This window comes from Podarcis bocagei (genome assembly GCF_964188305.1).
Source record: "Podarcis bocagei genome assembly, chromosome: 3".
NCBI lineage: Eukaryota > Metazoa > Chordata > Lepidosauria > Squamata > Lacertidae > Podarcis > Podarcis bocagei.
In genome coordinates this window covers 90,512,950-90,534,680 of record NC_138127.1, presented here as the reverse complement: position 1 = coordinate 90,534,680, position 21,731 = coordinate 90,512,950, and the positions used below count along the sequence as shown (strand labels likewise).

Here is a 21,731-nt window from a genome sequence, read left to right as displayed (position 1 = left end):
AGTGACCCAAATCTTGTTTTCATAAAAACAGGAAGTGGCGCCATATTGCGTGGGGGGAGGGAGGCATAGATCTAAGAAATGTGGTAGAGGGGTGCACGGATCTAAACTTCCAGTAACACTTTGTAACACTGTACTGAAGGGAAAACATCCTTGGGAATTCAGGACTCGGCATGAAAAAGTGAGAAGCCATGATGGCTTAAGGGCTTTCCTGGCATTTTGGAGGCTGTTGGAGGGTATGAGAATATAGGGAGTGCCTTGTTAGATGAAACCTGTAATGGAAGTAACCATATATTCTATCCCATGCTTTCATTTTCCCATTTCCCTTTTTGTGCTTTAGGCTCTAAACACTAGAGTAGGGACCTGTCATGTGTTCTTTGTAAAGCACCATGTACCTTGATAATAGGACGCAGGTGGCGCTGTGAGTTAAACCACAGAGCCTAGGACTTGCTGATCAGAAGGTCAGCGGTTCGAATCCCCGCGATGGGGTGAGCTCCCGTTGCTTGGTCCCTGCTCCTGCCAACCCAGCAGTTCGAAAGCACGTCAAAGTGCAAGTAGATAAATAGGTACCACTCCAGCGGGAAGGTAAACAGCGTTTCCGTGTGCTGCTCTGGTTTGCCAGAAGCGGCTTAGTCATGCTGGCCACATGACCCGGAAGCTGTACGCCGGCTCCCTCAGCCAATAAAGCGAGATGAGCGCCACAACCCCAGAGTCGGCCACGACTGGACCTAATGGTCATGGGTCCCTTTACCTTTACCTTACCTTGATAATGCTATATATATATATATATATATATGTAGGTTTTGGTGTCTTCGGGTGTCTTCCCGTGTAAGAAGACACCCGAAGACACCAAAACCTACATTCCTGTACCCGTGAAAATCTACGAAAGCAAATATATATATATATATATTTGTGGGTGGGTGTGTGTGTAATATAATGGAAAAAGAGACATTGCACCGTCTTTTGTAATTCATGAAAATCTTTAATAAAAATTATTATTTTTAAAAAACAAACCAAATCTAATCCACCGCCATTTTGTTTCCACCAGCAGCCAGATATTTATTTTTCAAAAAACTACATCCCCTGCAATAAACAAAATTAATAGGTAGCATAGTTCCCATAAGCATATACTTGTTCATGCAACCAGCCTTGTCCATAAGTATTTAAAACATATTGGCCCATGGGACGGGACGACAATGACTGACAAGCAAATTTCCTGCACATGCCTGTGTCACCACGTGGCTGGCATGGCTCAGAAAACCAACTGAACTGAAGAGAGAGAGACTATATGCGCACAAGTTGAGTGAGCAAGCCATTTAACCACAATGCTGAATGAAGGCATGTACTTACCTAGTACTTTCGCGCTCCCAGCCTCCGCCATACTGTGATCTATATTAAGCACTAAGTGTGTTTCAAAACAGTGGAGGAGGTTGGACTAGGAAATATTACAGGTCTTCCTAGTCTCCCAAGCTTACAAGTGCATTTAGAAGACAGTAAAACCTTAATTGCAGCGGTAGGAGATCATATAAGGAAGGCACCCAAGTGTGTTCAAATGGCTTGCATTAAAATACCATGAACACCAGTGTTGTTAATTAATTAATTGTTCTTCCAGCCCAACCTTCAGCAAATGGTCCCAGGGGAGCTACAAAAGGACCACAATTTAAGATCTTAAAATCACCTGGGAAGTTTACCTAAAAATGTCAGGATAAATACATTCGGAACACACACTGATTAATGTGGCAAACTTTGATCTAGAATCCCCCAAAAAAGAAAAGTTTCAGGAAGAATGAAAAGGGTTATGCCTAAAAGCATAACAAAATAAGTGTCAGTACAGATGTAAGAACACAACAATTTCCATTCCCACCAGTATTGGTCTCAATCAGTACTTTTCTGTTGTGCTTTGGTTTCTGCCAAATACTACGTGATTTGACTTACTATCTGCTATTCAACATAAGTTACGTAAGTATTTGTGTACTATATTCGTTTCGGTGTAAAGGAAACGTAAAAACAATGCTACAAAGTCATTTATTATGAATTGTTTGCCGTTTTTAAACAACAACTACATGAATGAATACCGATTGTATTATCTTGGCTGATTACCATTTCTGACTGCAGATGAACATGCAAACTTGAAACAACTTCCATTTCCTTTTCTGTTTTCTCCAGAATTCTCTGACATCCCAAATTGCCAGGCAGGCAACTCTGGAGGAAAAGCTCCACAAACTACGGCCAAAACCATTATCTCCCTGACCGTAACCTGCCTCATCTCCAGTGGCAGAGGCACCTAAAGAGATTCAGCAGAGGACCTTAGCATCTGGGCAGACAGATATGGAGATGTTTGTTCTGTTAGGTGCCTGGACCCCAAGCTGTTTAGGGTCTTAAAGATCAGCATGTGGGAACTGGGCTTGGAATTGAACTGGTGGCTACACAAGTTCTCGTAATACTTAAAGGCAACCAGTGCAGTATACAACCCAAAGTAAGGTTACCAGATGTCCCCGTTTCCTGGGGACTGTCCCCATACAAAATCCATTGAAGTTGAAAAGTGTCCCCAGATTCATTGAAAAAAATCTGGTAACCTTAACCCAAAGCACAACAATGAACAACCTTACACAATTTGAAAATCTATCAATTAAAAATGCATGTGCTAAAACAACTTGAAATCACAATATAATTGCATCAGAAAATTGTACTCTAAAGTTTTCTAATTTTTTTTTAAAAAAACCCCACTGGAAAAATGAGTCCATAATTGAAGATGAAAGACTTTCCAATACCGTCTCCTAAAAATTAGCATAGTTTCAGTATTGCTTCACATAGATAATATGTTGATGTGTTTTCATTTTATACGGATCTCCCATGAGTAAGCAGTATCCAAAGCATGGACCAACCTACCATCTGGCAGGGCCAGCCCTATCATTAGGCAGAGTGAAGCAACCACCTCAGGTGACAGATATTATTTTTTGGGGGGGGGTAGGGAAGCAGCCCTCCTGGCCATTTCCTGTGAGCCTCTTAGTTATTTCCCTCTGTTGGAGATCAGAGTTGCATATGCCACACAGACTGCACCCCCTAAACCACAGGGACTCCTCAGTTCCACTAAGGTGCAATGGAGGATGCTACCCATTGCCAGAGTTGAAAGAAGGCTCAGTGGCCAGTCCATTCGGCTCCCGCACTTAGAACTGTGGCAGCACCATTTTGTGCTTTGCCCCAGGCATCAAAATGGCTTGGGCCTGCCACGGGCATTTTGAGAAGTAGGCATAAAGATATTATGCTCTCCTTGCAGACTCATAATACAGTGGTACCTCAGGTTACAGACGCTTCAGGTTACAGACTCCGCTAACCCAGAAATAGTACCTCAGGTTAAGAACTTTGCTTCAGGATGAGAACAGAAATCGTGTGGTGGCGGCGCAGCAGCAGCAGGAGGCCCCATTAGCTAAAATTGTGCTTCAGGTTAAGAACAGTTTGAGGTTAAGAACGGACCTCCAGAATGAATTAAGTTCTTAACCCGAGGTACCACTGTACCTGGGCACTATGGGATCGTTGGACTTCAAATTTTTCAACCATGCTTTTAATTAATGTATGTTAAATGTGTTGGTAGACGTTTATATAACCAAGCTGAGTTTTGAAATATTCCATACTGACAATGATAAATCAGATTACATAGATAGATATAATGCATCATACACTGTTTATGGCATCAATTGACATATTTGTTATGCTTTCCTTAGTTTTTTTTTTAATCCCCTCCCTGCCCTGCCTTTTTGCTGCTGTTTGTCTACTGTTACGGTCACTATGTCCACCAACTGTATTTTAGCATCTTCCATGCCACCAAAGTGAGAGAGAAAATTATAATGCTGTGCAAATCAAAGCTTATTAATAACTAGCTGCGACATGTTAAATAGAAAGTACTTTATTCGTATTTTCCAAAGTTAAAGAAAGCTATATTTTGAGTTTGTATTGAGGGCTTTGCATCTTTTAAAGCCAACATATACAAAACAAAATAGTATTTTCAGTGCACCTCCAGGATCTTAAAAATACTGTGAAAAAGAATGGGATTGATAGCATCAAGGTTTTTTTTTAAGGTTTTTTTACATGGAGGGTAATCTAATTGCGAATACACATGGTTAGGAGATTTGTTGATAATGTTATCCGGAGGTAAGATAGTTCAAGGATCAGCCTGTGATTTTCCATACAAAACAAGAGTGAAAATAAGCAGCATGTTATTTAAAATTAAAAGCCCAGTGAACATGTGCCACTTACTGCAACCATTATGTACGTCTAACCTAATCAGCAACACAATCAAATTCAAGCCATCTTGCTTAACTGTGACAAAATTGCATTTACGGAAACTACTTCAGAACCTCTTAAAAATATGACCTTCAGACTTCCTTTTATCTCAGGCAACAAATGTTTGTCGAGACGCCAAGTGCACAAATTGTACATTCTAGAACACTTAAAAATGAAGTACTATTGGGTCCTTCTATGTGACAATCCTCATGTTCATTCGACTGGATGGCCTTTTGCTTTCGCAAAAACTGAACTGGCTGACTTGGAGCTTGCGTGTAGGCAAAGACCTTGTGCTCTTAATGAGAACAGGTGTAACCCTGGGCTGGATTAATCACAATGTTAGGTAAGCTCCTCCACAGCAACGTTTCCGTTCCAAACTGGGGCTCTGGCTACAGCACAAACAAGCGAGACTTTCCCAAGAGGTGTCCATACTTATCTTTACATGGGTCGCTTTTGAAATACTCTGAAGCTCAGAAGACTACAGCTTCTCTCACCTCTCCAGAGGACCAGTGGGCGAGTTCCCAACACCATGCAGCTCCACCTGCTCTTCTTATAAACCTCAGTTGGAACCGTTCCAGATTCTGTTATACTAGAATTACTAGAAAACTGTGAGGTCACAGCCACACCATACATTTAAAGCACTCTTATACCACGCGGGTGGCGCTGTGGGTTAAACCACAGAGCCTAGGACTTGCCGATCAGAAGGTCACGGTCCAAATCCCCACGACGGGGTGAGCTCCCGTTGCTTGGTCCCTGCTCCTGCCAACCTAGCAGTTTGAAAGCACGTCAAAGTGCAAGTAGATCAATAGGTACCGCTCCGACGGGAAGGTAAATGGTGTTTCCGTGCGCTGCTCTGGTTCGCCAGAAGTGGCTTAGTCATGCTGGCCACATGACCCGGAAGCTGTACGCCGGCTCCCTCGGCCAATAAAGCGAGATGAGGGCCGCAACCCCAGAGTCGGTCACGACTGGACCGAATGGTCAGGGGTCCCTTTACCTTTATACCACTTTAATGTTCAAAGAACCTGAAGAACTGTAGCTTGGTAAGAGCTATGACCTCACAGCGTCACAGACCTACAGTTCCCAACACCCTTACCAAGCTACAGTTCCCAGGATTCTCCATGAATGCGTAAGAGTACTTTAAATTTTTGGTGTGGAGGATGTGACCCAAGTTACAAGCTAACCGTTAAACACCTCTCAACAATCGCCAACCCCCAGAGGAGGGGTGCCAATCCTCCTGCCCCTTCTCCTTACCTGTCGCTGCACTTCCCAAACTCCCCTGGGCTCGATTCCAGGAACCTGTTCTGCTCCCTGTAACATGCAAGGAGAAGCCCATTTAGTCCTGCCCTGTGTATCCCCTCCCCAATATCTCATGTTGCTTAAGCACTCTTTCTATAAAGTACCAACGCCTTTACCAAAGGTGTCATGGGCTTTGAAGACACTCGAACTCAGGACGAAAGGGAGAAACGAGCTAAGAGGAAGGCACGCTTGGCAAACGCTCACCATGATCAACTCCCACCCAGAAACCTCTTTCCCCACTGTGGAAGGACGTGTGGATTCAGAATTGTCCTCCACAGTCACTTACGGACTCACTGTTAAAACTGTGTTTATGGAAGACAATCTTACTCAGCTACGAGTGATCGTCAAAGAAGAAGAAGGTAACATACCAGTCTTTAAAGGCAGGGTGCATACCCTCCAACATTTCTCTGATGAAAATAGGGATGTCCCATTCCATAATGATAATTTTACTATTTATAGCCCACACATCTTACTGGGTTGCCCCAGCTACTCTGGGCAGCTTCCAACATATATAAAAACATAATAAAACATTAAACATTGAAAAAACAGGATTGCCTTCAGACGGCTCAGGTAACTCCATAGCCTCCAACATTTCTCCAAGGAAAATAGGGATATCCTAAGGAAAAGTAGGACATTCCGGGATCAAATCAGAAACCAGGATGACTTCTCTTAATAATAATAATAATAATAATAATAATAATAATAATAATAATTTATTTATACCCCGCCCATCTGGCTGTGCTTCCCCAGCCACTCTGGGCAGCTTCCAACAGAATATTAAAATACAATAGTCTATTAAACATTAAAAGCTTCCCTAAACAGGACTGCCTTCAGATGTCTTCTAGAAGTCTGGTAGTTGTTGTTCTCTTTGACATCTGGTGGGAGGGCGTTCCACAGGGCAGGTGCCACTACTGAGGAGGCTCTCTGCCTGGTCCACTTGGCTTCTCGCAGTGAGGGAACCGCCAGAAGGTCCTCGGCGCTGGACCTCAGTGTCCAGGCAGAACGATGGGGGTGGAGATGCTCCTTCAGATAAATCAGGGACGTCCCTGGAAAATAGGGACACTTGGAGGGTGTGAGGGTGGTGGCTGTGGGGAAGAAGAGAATTCAAGCAAATGCCATTGCCCTGCACTGGTTTCATACTGGCAATATGTCTGTATGTTTTAAGCAATGGCTTCTTCCAATCTACTAGCAAGCACAAGCCATGCCCAGTTCTGAAATCTGTCTCACCATATTGCCATGTTGCAGGACGTGGGTGGAAGTGAGTGGGATTAATACGAACACCGGGGTGGTGGAAATAAAGTAACACCCAGCTCCGTCAAAGTTACCAATTATACCCAACAAGTTTCTGGAGCAGACTTGGTGGAATGCTTTGTCACAAGAGACTAGGGCCTTGTGGGACTTGACATCTTTCCGCAGGGCCTGCAAGACAGAGCTATTCTGCCTGGCTTTTTGTTTGGACTCAGTCTGACCCTTATGTTTTCCCTCACCTTACGGTTTTGATCCATGGGCTACTTTTAAAATGAGGCTGCATTTTAAATTGCATTTTAACCTGTATTTTAAATTGGATCCCGTCCCCCCATTATGTTTTTACTGTAATTTTACTGTTGTTAGCCGCCCTGAGCCCGGCTCTTGCCAGGGAGGGCGGGGTATAAAATTATTATTATTATTATTATTATTATTATTATTATTATTATTATTATTATTATGCCATGCTACTTTTTCCTGCTCACAGGCAGTAGTAACAATAGATCATTTGCTCATGTGGGCTAGGTACAAGCAGCAGTAACAAAGAGATATTCTGCCTACAAGTGACTACTTGCAAGAGATGCTTTGCAGATAATAAGCCACCAGTGAACTCAGATCAAATGTGCAAGCAGCACATTTAAAGCACGTTGCTTTGAAACCTGCAAACCGGGTGCCAGGAACTGTAGCTCTGTGAGGGGTAACCTACAGTTCCCAGAGTTCTTTGGGGGAAAGTTGTGACTGTTAAAGAGGTATAAATGAGGGGAGGAAGTATTTTTTTTATTAATCAATGGTTTGCTCCAGCCGCTACAGTTAACATGAAAATTGAATGCAGGGATGTGGGATCTGTGCCCGACCTCACATGCTGCTAAGCTACACCTCCCACCACTGGTTCTGCTGGCTGTGGGGGATGAAGGTTGGAATCCAACAACATCCAGAGGACCAGAGATTTCCCTCCCCAGTTTACTTGCTAGGAAGGAATTTCTAAGCGACTTTTACTAGTTGCGTCGACAGGCGCAAGAGCATGCCTGCTCTAGAATACCTTAAGCTACACCCACATGATTCATTTGTCAGCTCGGTTACTCAATTTTGGGACAAAAAGATAACCTCCTGGAATCCAAGCTTCCCACTGAAACTGCCACATTCTGGATTAGCTGTAGTTTCCGAGTCACTATCAAAGGTAGCCCCACGTAGAGCGCATTGCCGTCGTCCGTGCAAGATAGCCTCTACAGCCACATCCCCAGGTAGAAGCCACAGCTGTGTTGATCCATTATTGTACTGGCTGATCTCCTACTTACTGAGCCAGGTTCAAGGTATTGGTATTAATTTCCAAAGCCCTGGAGAATTTGGGTTCAGGGTACCTTAGGGAACCCCAAACCTTCATATCCCAGTTCCGTCACGGAGATCATCTGCTGGGATGTCATTGGTTGCCCCCTGCGTTGAAAGTCTCACGATAACAGCAAGAAATAGAGTTTTAGTGCTATCACTCCACCTTCTGTTTTGACTTTCAAATGCTGGTTGAAAACCTTTCTAAGCCATCAGGCTTATGCCAGCAATTAAGAACACATCTTTCCATAATAGTTAGTTAGTTGATGGGCACTGAATTTAAATTTGCATGTGTTTTTATTACATATACAATGGTACCTCAGGTTAAGAAATTAATTTGTTCTGGAGGTCTGTTCTTAACCTGAAGCACCACTTTAGCTGATGGGGCCTCCCGCTGCCGCCGCCGCACGATTTCTGTTCTCATCCTGAAGCAAAGTTCTTAACCCGAGGCACTATTTCTGGGTTAGCGGAGTCTGTAACCTGAAGCATCTGTAACCTGAAGTGTCTGTAACCTGAGGTACCACTGTAGATATTATTGTAAACCTCTGTGATGTGTTTTTTTTTTAAGATTTAGAGGAACATAAGTGTGTGTGTGTGTGTGTGTGTGTGTGTGTATTTTTATGTACACACACACACACACACACACACACACACATACAAGCACACACAACAAAAAGCGGCAGTTTCCAACCTAATACTCAATTATTAGGGTCAATATTACATACGCTTCAGGTTACAGACGCTTCAGGTTACAGACTCTGCTAACCCAGAAATAGTGCTTCAGGTTAAGAACTTTGCTTCAGGATAAGAACAGAAATTGTGCTCCTGTGGTGTGGCGGCAGGAGGCCCCATTAGCTAAAGTGGTGCTTCAGGTTAAGAACAGTTTCAGGTTAAGAACGGACCTCCGGAACAAATTAAGTACTTAACCCGAGGTACCACTGTAGTCAGTGCAAATAAAAATGCAGATATTTAGATTTGGACGCCTATGACGTGTATGCTGCAGTCTTTAATTGTTCTTATTTTTTTCCTGGATTTTTTTCAATAATGAAACACAGAACAAAATGAACAGCAGGAGCCTGGTCGATCAATACAAATTGTCCACATAAAATAAAAGCATCACGGCCAGTCAGTACAATGCAAAATATCAAATGGTGAAATCAAATATCAAATGGGCCGTGGTTTTGATAGCATTCCCTTGCTCTTACGGCATGAAAAGCTCCTCCCATTTTGAATGACAGTCACGGGATGTTACTGTCTGGTATAAAAACAATACTGTTTGCTTTAGAGGCACAGTTATAGCAGGAAACACACTTAAAACAGAACCATGCTTAAAGAGAAGCATATCATATAAGCGCTCACGCACGCTCTCTCTCTCTCTCTCTCTCTCTCTCTCTCTCTCTCATTTCTCTCTCTCCAGCACCTATCAGGTGGGCGCCATTGCCATTATAAGAGAACAAGGGAAGAGTTCATTGTGAGTTCCGGCACCTCTGTTACTAGAAAAATAGCAGGGTTTTTGTTTGTGTGTGTTTTGCTGAAACTGCAGATACCAAATACACCTGTACAAAACTATACTTAGATTTGTAAATACGAATTTAGTTACCCATGTGTGGCAAGTTTTACAAGGAGGCAAGAAATATATAAAGGCAAATTCAAAAAAAGATATAAAGCCATGCATGCAAACAAACATAGGTGGTGGTTTTGTTTAGTTTATAATTGGAAGAGGCTATTTCTACATCCAGGTTATTGATGTGGCAAAAGTGGCAGACATTTGACATGCACAGGAAGGAAGTGGGAAAACGTGGGTTAGTGCCCTTTTTCGTATTTATTGGCTAGGCTGCTCAGCCTGGTTTTTTATTTTAAACTGAATAATTGTATTTCTGTTCAGATTAAATATTATTCTCTCACTATGAACTGGAAAAAGCATCCCCAAACTTTCTAACTCAACTGAACTTTTACAGAGGCCAATCAAAACTAGGGTGTGCAGAATCAGTCATGTTCTCCAAATAAAATAAAATAAAAACCTGACGAATCCCACATTCTTGTGATCACAAGAAGAGTCCAAGAGCAGAGCGCCTTTCCCAAAGATCAGGCATAAAAAATTCAATAAAAGCAAACATTGTTACCATCAGCCTTTACAACGGAACACAATCGTGGAATGTTTGTTGTGTCAAGTGAGGAAACACAGAGGAGGATAAAGGCTACTTTCATGCCATCCTAATTTCTACAAACTTAAAGCAAACTAATCTCAGTGCTTTAAACCAATTTTATTGTATGCTTTTCAGGGCCCCACCCTGCCAGGCCAAGTGGGAAAAACCCTGAAAGGCAGAGAGAGCAGGTCTTCCAGGACTCAGAGACAAGATGGTCTCTTTGGCCTGTATCTTCCTGCTGAAATTTGATAACTTTTCATACCACCAATGACCCAGAGGTGGGTGGGTTTAGTCCCACTTCTGTTGCATCATGTTCTTCTTGTTGTTTTATACACTGCTTTTGAGCCAAAATGACTTCTAAGTGGTTTACAACTATAAAATCAATATCTTATTAAAATACACAATAACAAGACCTTTGAAGCATTGAAACATCCTTAATTAAAATACACCATTAAAGAGTGACAATGGTACCTCGGGTTAAGAACTTAATTCATTCTGGAGGTCCGTTCTTAACCTAAAACTGTTCTTAACCTGAGGTACCACTTTATCTAACGGGGCCTTCTGCTGCTGCTGCGCCACCGGAGCATGATTTCTGTTCTGATCCTGAGGTAAAGTTCTTAACCCGAGGTACTATTTCTGGGTTAGCGGAGTCTGTAACCTGAAGTGTCCGTAACCCGAGGTACCACTGTAATTAAAAAGCGTAACAATCAAAACAGTTTTTTTAAAAAAAACAGTTAAAACAACAAAATCAGAAGTTCAGTGTGCTTTCCCAAGCAGGTGTGTCTTCAGGAGCTGGCAGAATGCCGATACTGATGGGGGCATCTCATATTTCAGAAGGCTATAGCACGGAAGTGCCCTTCTACACAGCAGTAATGCAAAAACATTAGGGCCGCATTGCAGAACACCTAACAAAGTGTAACAATTTGTGGGCGGTACAGTACAGTATAAATCCTCTAGTAATGCACTATTATTATTTCATTGATAATATTGCTGACTTCACGGCAGCACCAGTCTCATTCTGCCTGGAATTAGCATCTGAGCAGACCCACAATGGGACTTCTTTGGGCTAAGACTAACGCTAGCAATGTTATATTTGGGCCGAGTGAAAACATGGAGATCCTACAGCAGAGAGCAATCAACACCCTTATGAACTTTCTCTATCAATAAATATCCTCTGCCCTCAGCTGAACAGCTTCCAGACCCTTACTTTAATTATTTGTTCAGCTTATATAGTGCTCTTTATACAGAAATCTCAGACTGGTTAACATAAAAAAAACCCATAAATCTGTTCAACAGGTACATTTAAAATTCTAGAGCAGCCTTTACCAACCTAGTGCCCTGCAAATGCTTTGGAATACATCTCCCATCAGGACCATTGGAGATGTAGTCCAGCTCTAACTCTAACATCAAGGGGGCACCAGGCTAGTGAAGACTGCTATACAGGATATCCAGTATATAGAAGGAAAACTCTACAACACAATCTAATTCAGCAGTAACAGCTTTGTAGCTGTGTAATTTTTATATTGATTAGCCACTCAACCATAAAGATCATCTGCATTTTTATTTGTACTTTTTAAATAGCATTTTATGTGGTTTTTATTATAAACAGCCCTGACAGTTCATGACATGGTGCCATAGTAATACCTGTATTATAGATAAACATAACATAAGTAATCCCTGAGGCCTTGTGATGTTCACTAGGGCTGATTGTAGTCTGGAGTCTGACAACATCTGGTTATCCACCCCTGTGTTTAAAGCAAGGTTGGCGTATGTCCTGAATCTCCCTGACATAGCCAGCAATTGACCGTCAGAAATAGTGTCCGGGCAGAAATTGCTGAAACGTCCAGGAAAATCCGGACGTATGGCAATACATGTCAGCAGTGTCCTTTTTTGTCAACTCCTCTTAAAAATAGCTTTTTAAAAAACCACAACTTTTCTGTTGTGTTTTCAGTCACTTTTGGAAATATGGCAACCCTAGTTAAAAGCATGTAACTCAATGTGTATACATTCTGCCCCTTGCCTCCTTCTTCCTTCCCCTCCCCTCGTTGTTGTCTGCTCCTTTGCCCAAATCTGGATGGGAAGCTCCTAAGGGCAGGGATAAGTTTGTGCCACAGAAATCACCCTCATCGCAAGAACATAAATGGAGCCCTGCTGGATGGTTCATGTTGTCCAGGATCCTTTGGTCTCCCCCCTCCTGTGATTTACAACAACTGGTGTTTCTGAAGGCATACTTTTTCCAACAGTGGAAGCAGAAGAGAGCCGTTTCGGCTAGTAGCCACTGAACAGCCTTATCCTCCATGAATTAGTCTAATTCTCTTTTAAAACCATCCAAGTTTGTGGCCATGGTTGCCAATACCTCTTGCAGGAGCAGAATCCACAGTTTTAACCGGTGTGTGTGTGTGTGTGTGTGTGTGTGTGTGTGTGTGTGTGTGTTGAGCAGGAAATGGGGGGACTGAGTTCCCTTACCATCTAAAAATTAAATTATCATCATCATCATCATTATTTTGGCCTGCAGGGGCTGGAACGGATATACACCCAATGCCTGAGCCAAAAGTCCACCTACATCTATACTGTAATCAATAAAGATGTGGTCATTTCTAATCCAGACCGTTGTCTGCTTGAGTTTATTAATCACAACTTACATTTAGCCACTGTCCGGGGTTGGGTGGGCGGCACTGCAACTGGGCCTGCAGCAAACTAAGTTTGTGATGAGTTCCCCCACTTTCTTTTTCAGAAAAAAGCACTGGTTTTAACTATGTAGGGAGCCAATGTGGTGTAGTGGTTAAGAGCGGTAGACTCGTAATCTGGTGAACCGGGTTCGTGTCTCCGCTCCTCCACATGCAGCTGCTGGGTGACCTTGGGCCAGTCACACTTCTCTGGAGTCTCTCAGCCCCACTCACCTCACAGAGTGTTTGTTGTGGGGGAGGAAGGGAAAGGAGAATGTTAGCCACTTTGAGACTCCCGAGGGTAGTGATAAAGCGGGATATCAAATCCAAACTCTTCTTCTTCTTCTTCTGTGTACTGCATGAACACTTTCTTTTGTCTGCCCTGAATCTTCCAACAATCAGCTTTTCTGGGTGTCCATGATTTCTAGTGTTATGAGAGAGGAAGAAAAGCTTTTCTCTCATCACTTACTCCATGCCAGGCATAATTTTTTAAAACGTCTATCACGTCACATTTTACACATCTTCTCTCTGAACTAAAAAGCCCCAAGAGCTGCAACTTTTCTCCATAGGGGAGTTGCTTCAGCCCTGCCACACCTCTCCCAAGTACACGCAATACTATTTTCTGTAACAGTTTATGGCATATACAGTGCTTTTTTCTAAAAATATATATTTAGGGGTACTCTCATTTTCCTACTCATTGAAATACTGCCCCTCAATGAGGCCAAACTTAGATTCACAAAATGTGTAGGGGTATGCGTACCCCCGCGTACACCCCCCAAAAAAGCACTGTGCATATATATCAATAAATTCAAAATAAATACAGCTGAAGCTGCAATCTTATGCATATGTACTTAGCAGCAAGTCCCACTGAACTCAGCTTGGGCTTCTGCTCAGAGATGCACAGGATTTCAGTGCAAAGTTTAGGATCGCCAAAAGAAGCGGATGTCACTGCTGTTGACAGCAGAATCTGACTCACTGCTGCAGAACCTTATATTCCATTTAACTAACACAAACACTCATTCCTGACAGCTTGTTTTCCAAGTGAACGTTTTCATGGCGTACAGAAAAGAGTGCTGTTTGCATTCTTTGGGGAAGAAAAGGCAAAAACACTCCAGCCAAAATCTGCAATGCTACGTGTTGCAAATTAAATGTTTGCTCCGAGTAGACAAAACCAGAAGAGCTACTTGGCCTTGCAAACTCCGCCAGCAACAGAAACGACAAAACGGTTAATTGCTTCTGGAGCGCACGAGAACCCTAACTGAGCGAAAAACCAGGACCTTTCGAGAATTTGATCAAAAAATGTTCTCGGAACACTGTGCCTCAAAAGAAAACAGGAAATCTGTCCCAACAAGATCTGGACATCTGGACATATTAGTCTGGGACATTGCAACCGGCAACACCGAGAATTGTACGCATGGTGCTGTGGAACTCTTTCACAAGGGAAATCAGGCAGAGCCACCCTTCTCCCTTGCGTTCAGGAAACTTGTGAGGCATTTATTTCTTTATTTATTCAGACGTTCGGCTGATGGTTTTACAAAGGTCGGGGGTTTTTTGGTTGGTTGGTTTTTTGTTTGTTCTCCCGTGTTTAATAACTACCTGCAGCACATTCTAATGTTGCTCTGAATATTGCAATTCATGTAACCTTGTAGTTGTGAACTACTACAGGTTCCCTTGGGAGAGGAAGGGCGGCTTATAAATCTGGAACAAAAAATAATAATGTTTGCACTCAGTGGGATTCCCAGTTTGCTGTATCAGCAGCACAGATGAAGGTGAGAAGGATGAGATTACTGGTGAGCAGAATTTTAAACATCCACTCCCGGCCCTGCCGTCCCCCTCGCTCCCTGTACCTCCACTGCTCCCATGACACAACTGAGCACCAGCAAAGAGGGCGAGCACCGTTTGTGTATGGAGCTTTGTGTTTTGAATGCAGTTCAGGGATGTGGGATGTGTGTAACCACGTATACGAAGTGGCAAAGTGGTGTGTGTCGCCATCTTGGTCATGCCCGCATTTGAGTTGGCCACATCCACCTTTGGCATGAGGCCCTCAAAGGGTTGGCTGTTAGTGAATGTGGCCTTTGATGGGGGGGGGGAGTCCCATACCCAATATAAAGGATTGCAGACACAGGCTATGTGCACACTACACATGCAAAACACATTTAGAGCACATTGTTTTCCGCCAAAGAATTGTGGGAACTGTAGTTTACTTCCTCAGAGAGATATAATTCCCAGCACCCTTAAACTACAGTTCCCAGAATTCTTTGTGGGGAAAGCCATGCATTTAAAAGGTGCTTTAAATATATGATGATTACGCAGTCAGCCTTAAGTTTTCATTTGCCTTTCAGTCTACATAGTAGAATACTTTATTATACAACACCAAAGCAAAGAACAGGCTTTCTAGCTTCTGAATAAGCTCCAGAACAGATACAACAGCCCCACACCGCCTGCAAGACATCTACTAACTTCTTCTGCTATTGCACAAGTTTGCCTTTCACTTTTCGGAATTTTGACCTGGCAGCCTAAAGCTACAGTGTGCGCCTTTCCTTCTGTGTTTATTATGACATCCTAAAATTCTAAAAGAAGAAGAAGAACTTTGCTAGCCTGATACAGGAGTCCTATAGACCCCAGTTAAGTCATAGTTTAAAAGAACAGGATATGACACACTCAAATTTAATGCAAGCATATTAAATTGTTCTAAGAACAGTTGTTCATATTCCAGCTACAACTATTGGAGTGGGTGTGTTATCCAGAGTCTGGAGTGATCCCTGTTTTTGAGTCATATTCCACAGATTATTTCCCCACACAGAGCTGTAGCTAGGTGATCTTACACCCCTGGCAGAACTGTCCAGATTGCGCCCCCTAGCCACGGACAAATTAGCTCTTCTTTATGCCTCTCCTCCAACCCCGCCCCCTTCCACCCATTCAATTCACCCTCTATTTTAAACCATTTCTTACAAGGCAATTATCAATATTTATATGTATGGACGTATTATTTGCAGATTTTGCACACCCCTCCATTGCCTGCGCCCCTGGCAGGGGCCCACCGCACCACCCCCTAGCTACAGCCCTGTCCCCACAAACATTATTCATACACCTTTTCTTCAATAACCACTGCAAAAATCCTTCTGGGAATATTATTTATTCATTTTCTTGCTCTTTTTGAAGAGAAAGTACTGGTTAACACACCCTTGCCTTAACTATATCAGCTTAGCTGTTAGGTTGTTAAATGAGAGCTTTTCACCATGCTGGCCATCAGTGATTCGTTTTTCCTCCCTGGCACACTTTTAATGAATGCAGAAAACAAATGTAATACGCACGCACACCACAAGAGCGGACAGCTGAACGCCATAGACATTCAAGAACTTTAATGTTCACGAAATCTGAGTTGGCACAGATCAGGGGAGAAAAGTTTTACATGCACCCAAAGGCAACAGGGGTTAAATATTCAATAAATAGGAAATATTCCAAAGGAGAACCGGAAAGGAACATGACCTTTACATTACGTATCCTTGCTCATTTGAAGCTATCTTCTCTGCCCTTCCAAAACAACAGATAGAGCTACACCAACAATGCCAAGATCTTATACATATACCTTATACAGGCCAAAAGGGGATTGATTGCAGGTTTGCTCTGGGAATCTTTGCACATACCTATATTTCCTTCACACACACACACACACACACACACACACACACCCTCCATGAAAAGCTACCAAGTTTCTAAAAGGTGCCAATGGGCACACAAGGAAACGCAAAGCTTTAGTGTTTACCCAGAGCTCCACACAAACTGTGGCCCCTTCTCTTCCATGCACACATTTCTTGACTATAATAAAAGAGAATGGAATGACGACTGTTCAGTTATAATCATCGAACTGTAGACTTAGAAGGAACCACAAGGATCAAGCCCCTGCACTGCAGGAATCTTTTGCCCAATGTGGGTCTCGAACTCACAACCTTGAGATTAAGAGTCTCATGCTCTACCGACTGTGCTGGTTCCGAGTCACTATGCATCTCATATGGCAAACTGGAAGTTTCTACCAACAGAAGTCCGCCCAATTAAAAAAAAAGATACAAACTTAACCCTCTTTGAAGGTCTTAGATAACAGACGATACAAGAAAAGCACACATAAGATGTGAAGTTCTAGGTTGCAAATATGGAAACATATATATTTTTAAGACAACAAACTACCCGTGCTCCAAGTTTAATCCTTTCGGCAAAACCTGGACATGATCCACCCAGTGTTAAACACTTTTAAATCCAGTTGAAGTCAGTGAAACATACTAAGTTTGAGTTGATTTTTGCTGTACCCCAAATTTATATTTTCAGGGATTGGAACCAGGGGGTAACTTAAACACATAATGTAGCACTTCATGTGCATAGATAACTTCCCCGATAAAACCATCAGGCTTCAAAGTGCTTTGCACCCTGGAATGCCTAATAATTAAAATGAAGACACATTATATCAAACTAAGATTACTTAGGAGTAAGATCCACTAAATTCAATGTGAACCAAGGCTGGATGTCGCATGGCACCTTAACACACTGCACCTTTGTAGTCTGTGTTGAATAAAATAATATACTGAACATTCCCTGGTTGAACCCTCTGGTGTAACAGACATTAAGAGACTAAACCGGGAAGTTGGAAGCCTCCAGTTCAAATCTGCCTCTGCCATGAATACACTAGGTGACTTTGCATTCTCAGCCATGGGCGTAGCAAAGGGGGGGCAGGGAACTGCCCCCCTTGAATCAATTTTTTTTTAAAAAAGCTAACAGAGGTTCTGCTCCCCTCCCAACAAAAATCCCAACTTCGTTCTATGTTCTCAACTGAAATATGTGTCTAACAACAGGTGTATTGTAAGGATCACTGAGGATGTATGAGAAACATTTTGCACAATCAGAAAAGTGTGGTACAAATCTGAAGTACGGTATTAAAATTGCCAATTCCTGAAGCGTTGAAAGGTGAAGGGGGAGGAAACAACCCCTTTCAACTTCGCCTCCGATGGTGGCTAAAAATGTCTTGAAAGGGAAACCACATAAATGCGGCTGAAGCGTGGGCAGGAAGACAGGGTCGTCCAGCAGAAAAAGGGAGAAGCATCTTCGTCGACACAGGCTGGCTGCGTTCAAGAGGATCAACTAAAAAAATTCCGCCTTTGCACAATCGGCAAAGCTAGTAATTGGGGAAGATGGCGTAAAAGCAGCCGCGGAGCTGATCTGATGAGGCATGGACGGAGCAGGGGGACGGGAGGGGCAGAGGTGGCGGTTGTGCAATCCGCATTCACCCTTTAACCTCCTGGGAAGCTGCCGGACCTTCCCAGCACCAGCCTCCGAAAGGGGATCCACTCGACTTAAACTGACTTGCACCGGTGCGTCTCTGGGCGGCTGCCTTCAGCCTATCCCAGACGCTGGGTCTTCAAAACTTCGGGGAGGGGAGAGAGAGAGTTTCTCTCCACCAAACCGATCGCCCCCTGAAATTTCCTTTCGCCACTGACGACGAACGCTCAGTTCAATCCGGTGTCACTCCACACATGATCTCCAGCTTTTGGAGAGACGGTGCTGGAAAGCCAGCGCTCTGCAAACTGGCGCAGTTCAAAAGTTTATGTGAACGCAATCTCTCTCCCCTCCCCGCCCCACAGGGAAAAAAAACACTTCGCTCCGCTATTGACGAAATGCAACCGAAGCTGCCAGCGAGCTGGAATACGCGCAAAGGCGCGCGTGGTGGCGATCCGTTGTGGCACCAGGGAAGGACTTGGGGGCGCAGAGGTCCAGGGCAGGACGCAGCCCCAAACTCAACAAGGATGGCTTACCGCCGCGGAAGCCAACGCGGTGCCCCCGACCCAGATTTTGTGGACCCCCAACTTCATTCAGTGAGCATGGCCAAGAATTAAGGGAGGTGAGGAGTTGTCCAAAACATCGGGAGGGCGCCATGTTGGCTACCCTTGGTGAAGTAATGCTGATGACCCCCTAAAGAGGGCTCACCCGCGTAAGACCATTAAGTCCAGGGGCTTAAATTTCCTAACTGTACTCCTGCAGTTTTCTGACCGCGCATTTCTCCCTAGCCTACGTTGGCTGAAAATCAGCTGTGCATTTACGGTAATATTTTCTGGGAAAGGAGACGGGAGTGTGAAGTGTTGCATCTGGAGCGGCGGCGCCTTAGTGCAAGCTGTCCTTATTCCTGCCTCTAGAAATATAAATATGCCACGGGACGAAGAATGGGAGTCACTCCTTTTACTTTTTAGAGGATTCGACTCGTTTCTTTTCTCGCGAAATAGCTCCCAGACGCGCGACAAGAGTGGACACCGACAAAGAACATGCTAAAGTCCCATTTTTGTCATTATGCAGACAGATGGACCCCAGGTTACATTTTAACTGGCTGTCTAAAGGCCCACGGGCATGGGGATAAGGGGGAGCGATCGTCAGATGCTTCCTTCTGTGTTCCGGAGGTTCTAGAGTTACAGTAGTTCAACAGGTAAAGAGCGGAGAAGGATGCCAAAGCCGTTGGATTTTAGTAGCGTGAGAAGAGATCGTTTTCGGACCTCTCTGTTTCAGGTTGATAATCGCTTTCCGCCTCCTAAGCGTAGTTCTGTCTCCAAAAGACACTGGCACACACAGACACGCACCCTTCACAAGGTGCAGATCTGCGACTGTTCTTTAGCTTTGGCGAACAGCTTTCTTGGGTAAGTTTGGGAGCATCCTATAAGCGCGTCAATTCCAAGGAAGAAGAGGAGAGAAGGGGGGAAGCTAGCCAAAGAGCTGGAAGTTGAACCTTCAAAAGTACACAGATCTGGGAACAACAAAACCGTCACAGATCCCGGAGCAAAGCCAAGAAGAAGTAACATTCTTTCTTTCGCGCCGCAATTCCAGTGAATAGCTTCAGTCATTCCCAAGGCATCGGGACGCGATCCTGCCAAAATTCAGCGCGTCCATGTCCCGCGGATTTCAAGGGCAGAGTTAAGAAGCAGGGGCGAAAAGCGCCCTTTGAAATCGACGGGAACCTAACCAAACGTGTTTTAAAATATATTATTACAGTATGAGTATTACAATCCAGCCTAAGCAACGCTCTCGGAGGCCCCGTAGATTTCGGGGCAGACAAACACGTGTTTAATGAACTCACGAGAAACATGGTTGTTGTTTTTTTAAAAAAAAAACCCAAAGGAACGTAAAACTGCTTAGCTTTGTCTGGATTCTACCCAACATTTTAAAAACTAGACAAAAGTGTACAAACGTCAACAAGCGAATCGTACAAGTGTGTGTGTGCATCATAGGAGCCAGCTCCTAGGGGGCGAGGTCCCTTCGACCCTCCAATAAAATATTTGAGGGGGCCGCCCCCCAAAAAACTGATAGGCATTTCTATTCAAATGGTGTGCATACACCGCGCCAAGTGATCGATTATGCAGGGCGGGGCTTGCCCAATATTTTATTCAAGTTGGCACCCCTGTTGTGTATTTACACTAGACACACACACTATATATATATACTATATATATACAATACACACACACACACACACACACAGCTGTTTTGTTTTTGTTTTGTTTTGTGTGTGTGTGTAGAGCAGTGCCAACTTGAATAAAATATTGGGGGGCCAGGTAAGCCCCACCCCGCATAATCGCTTAGAAGTCGCAACACCCACCCACTATTTAAATGGCAATGCCCATCAACGTGGGAGCCCACCCTGCCACCCCAAAAATAAATTCAAGGGGCCACCCTTCGTGAGCTATATGCCCATTATATCAAGATCAACGCTGAGGCCTTCCCGTCCAACAAGCAGAACGACGATGATGATACAATATTGACAAGTTGTTGTTGTTGTTGCTGTTGTTGTTATGACCTGATACGGCGGGAGAGACCTCAGCCAGAGAAGGGCCACTTTGGAGCTGAGAGAAGAAAAGGAATTTTTCGTAAAAAGGGAAACCCCCACCCCCGATCGGCGCCGGATCGGGGGGGGGGCGCCCTGCTTCTCAGGTGCGCCCTGGGCGCTTTTCCTCTTACCTCTTCTTCTCCTTCTCCGCTGTCATCGTGGAAGCGGCGCCTCCGCTGTTCTGCGCGGCGTCTGGGTACACGGGCTCCCTCGTGGGCGCGCCCGACCCAGGCAGGCAGGCAGGGGGCCTGGCTTGGGTGGGTGGGCAGGTCCCCGGAGGCCTTTGGAGAGGTGCAAGGGGCGTGCTGGGCTGCGCCGTTGGGCTCCCTCTTTCGGCCGCGCAGGTTCCCTGGTGGTGGCGGCGGCGGCGAAAGGCTGGGCGCGCGCTCCTCGTGGCGAGCGGGTCCGGTGGCGGCGGCGGCGCTGCTTTCGAGGCTGCGATCCCGGGGCCGAGCCGCCCCTGAGCTGACCATACAGTCTCAGGACACTGCCGAGGATTGTACAGTCCGCTCAGGGGAGAGACGAGGCGGGGCGGGCGCTGTGCTCCCCTTCTTGCCGGGGGAATCGGTGTGAAGAGGCAGCTGCGCGCGCGGGGCTCCCTTTAAGACGCGCAACCTTGGCCGGCGCTCCGAGAGGGGCAGGCGCGAGACGCTCCTCCGCCAGCCGACGGCTCCCGGCTCCAGCTGGAGCGGCCGACGGAGCGCCGGCCAATGGGCGGGCGAGGCGCACGCCGAGGGGCCCGCCTCTCCTCCTCCTCCTCCCCCGCCTCCCTCCCCGCCCGTCGAGCAAGTTTCTCCCGACTTGTTGAGAGGAAGGAGGGCGACCGGCGGGCGAGCCGGAGGGGCGCGCGGTCACTCAGAGAGAGCCAGAAAGGGGCATCGCCACAGGCGGCCTCCCGGGCACCCGAGGGCGAGGCGAGGC

General features: G+C 44.8%; 1 protein-coding gene across 2 annotated transcripts in view; it reads right to left on the bottom strand.

Annotated features, from left to right (window-relative positions):
* Positions 1 to 21,409, bottom strand: part of EPAS1 (endothelial PAS domain protein 1) — a 132,626-nt gene extending 111,217 nt beyond the window's left edge. Inside the window, exons 1-2 of one of the 2 annotated variants that reach the window (XM_081188497.1) lie at positions 20,942 to 21,408; positions 5,530 to 5,586 (exon numbers count right to left, since the gene is read on the bottom strand). In XM_081188497.1, the coding sequence (XP_081044623.1) occupies positions 5,530 to 5,586; positions 20,942 to 20,967 (83 nt within the window). In that variant the 5' untranslated portion in view covers positions 20,968 to 21,408. Of the gene's footprint in view, positions 1 to 5,529; positions 5,587 to 20,941 lie in introns of both variants that reach the window. The other variant, XM_081188496.1, reaches the window with a different exon arrangement.
* Between the last annotated feature and the right edge of the window lie 322 nt (positions 21,410 to 21,731).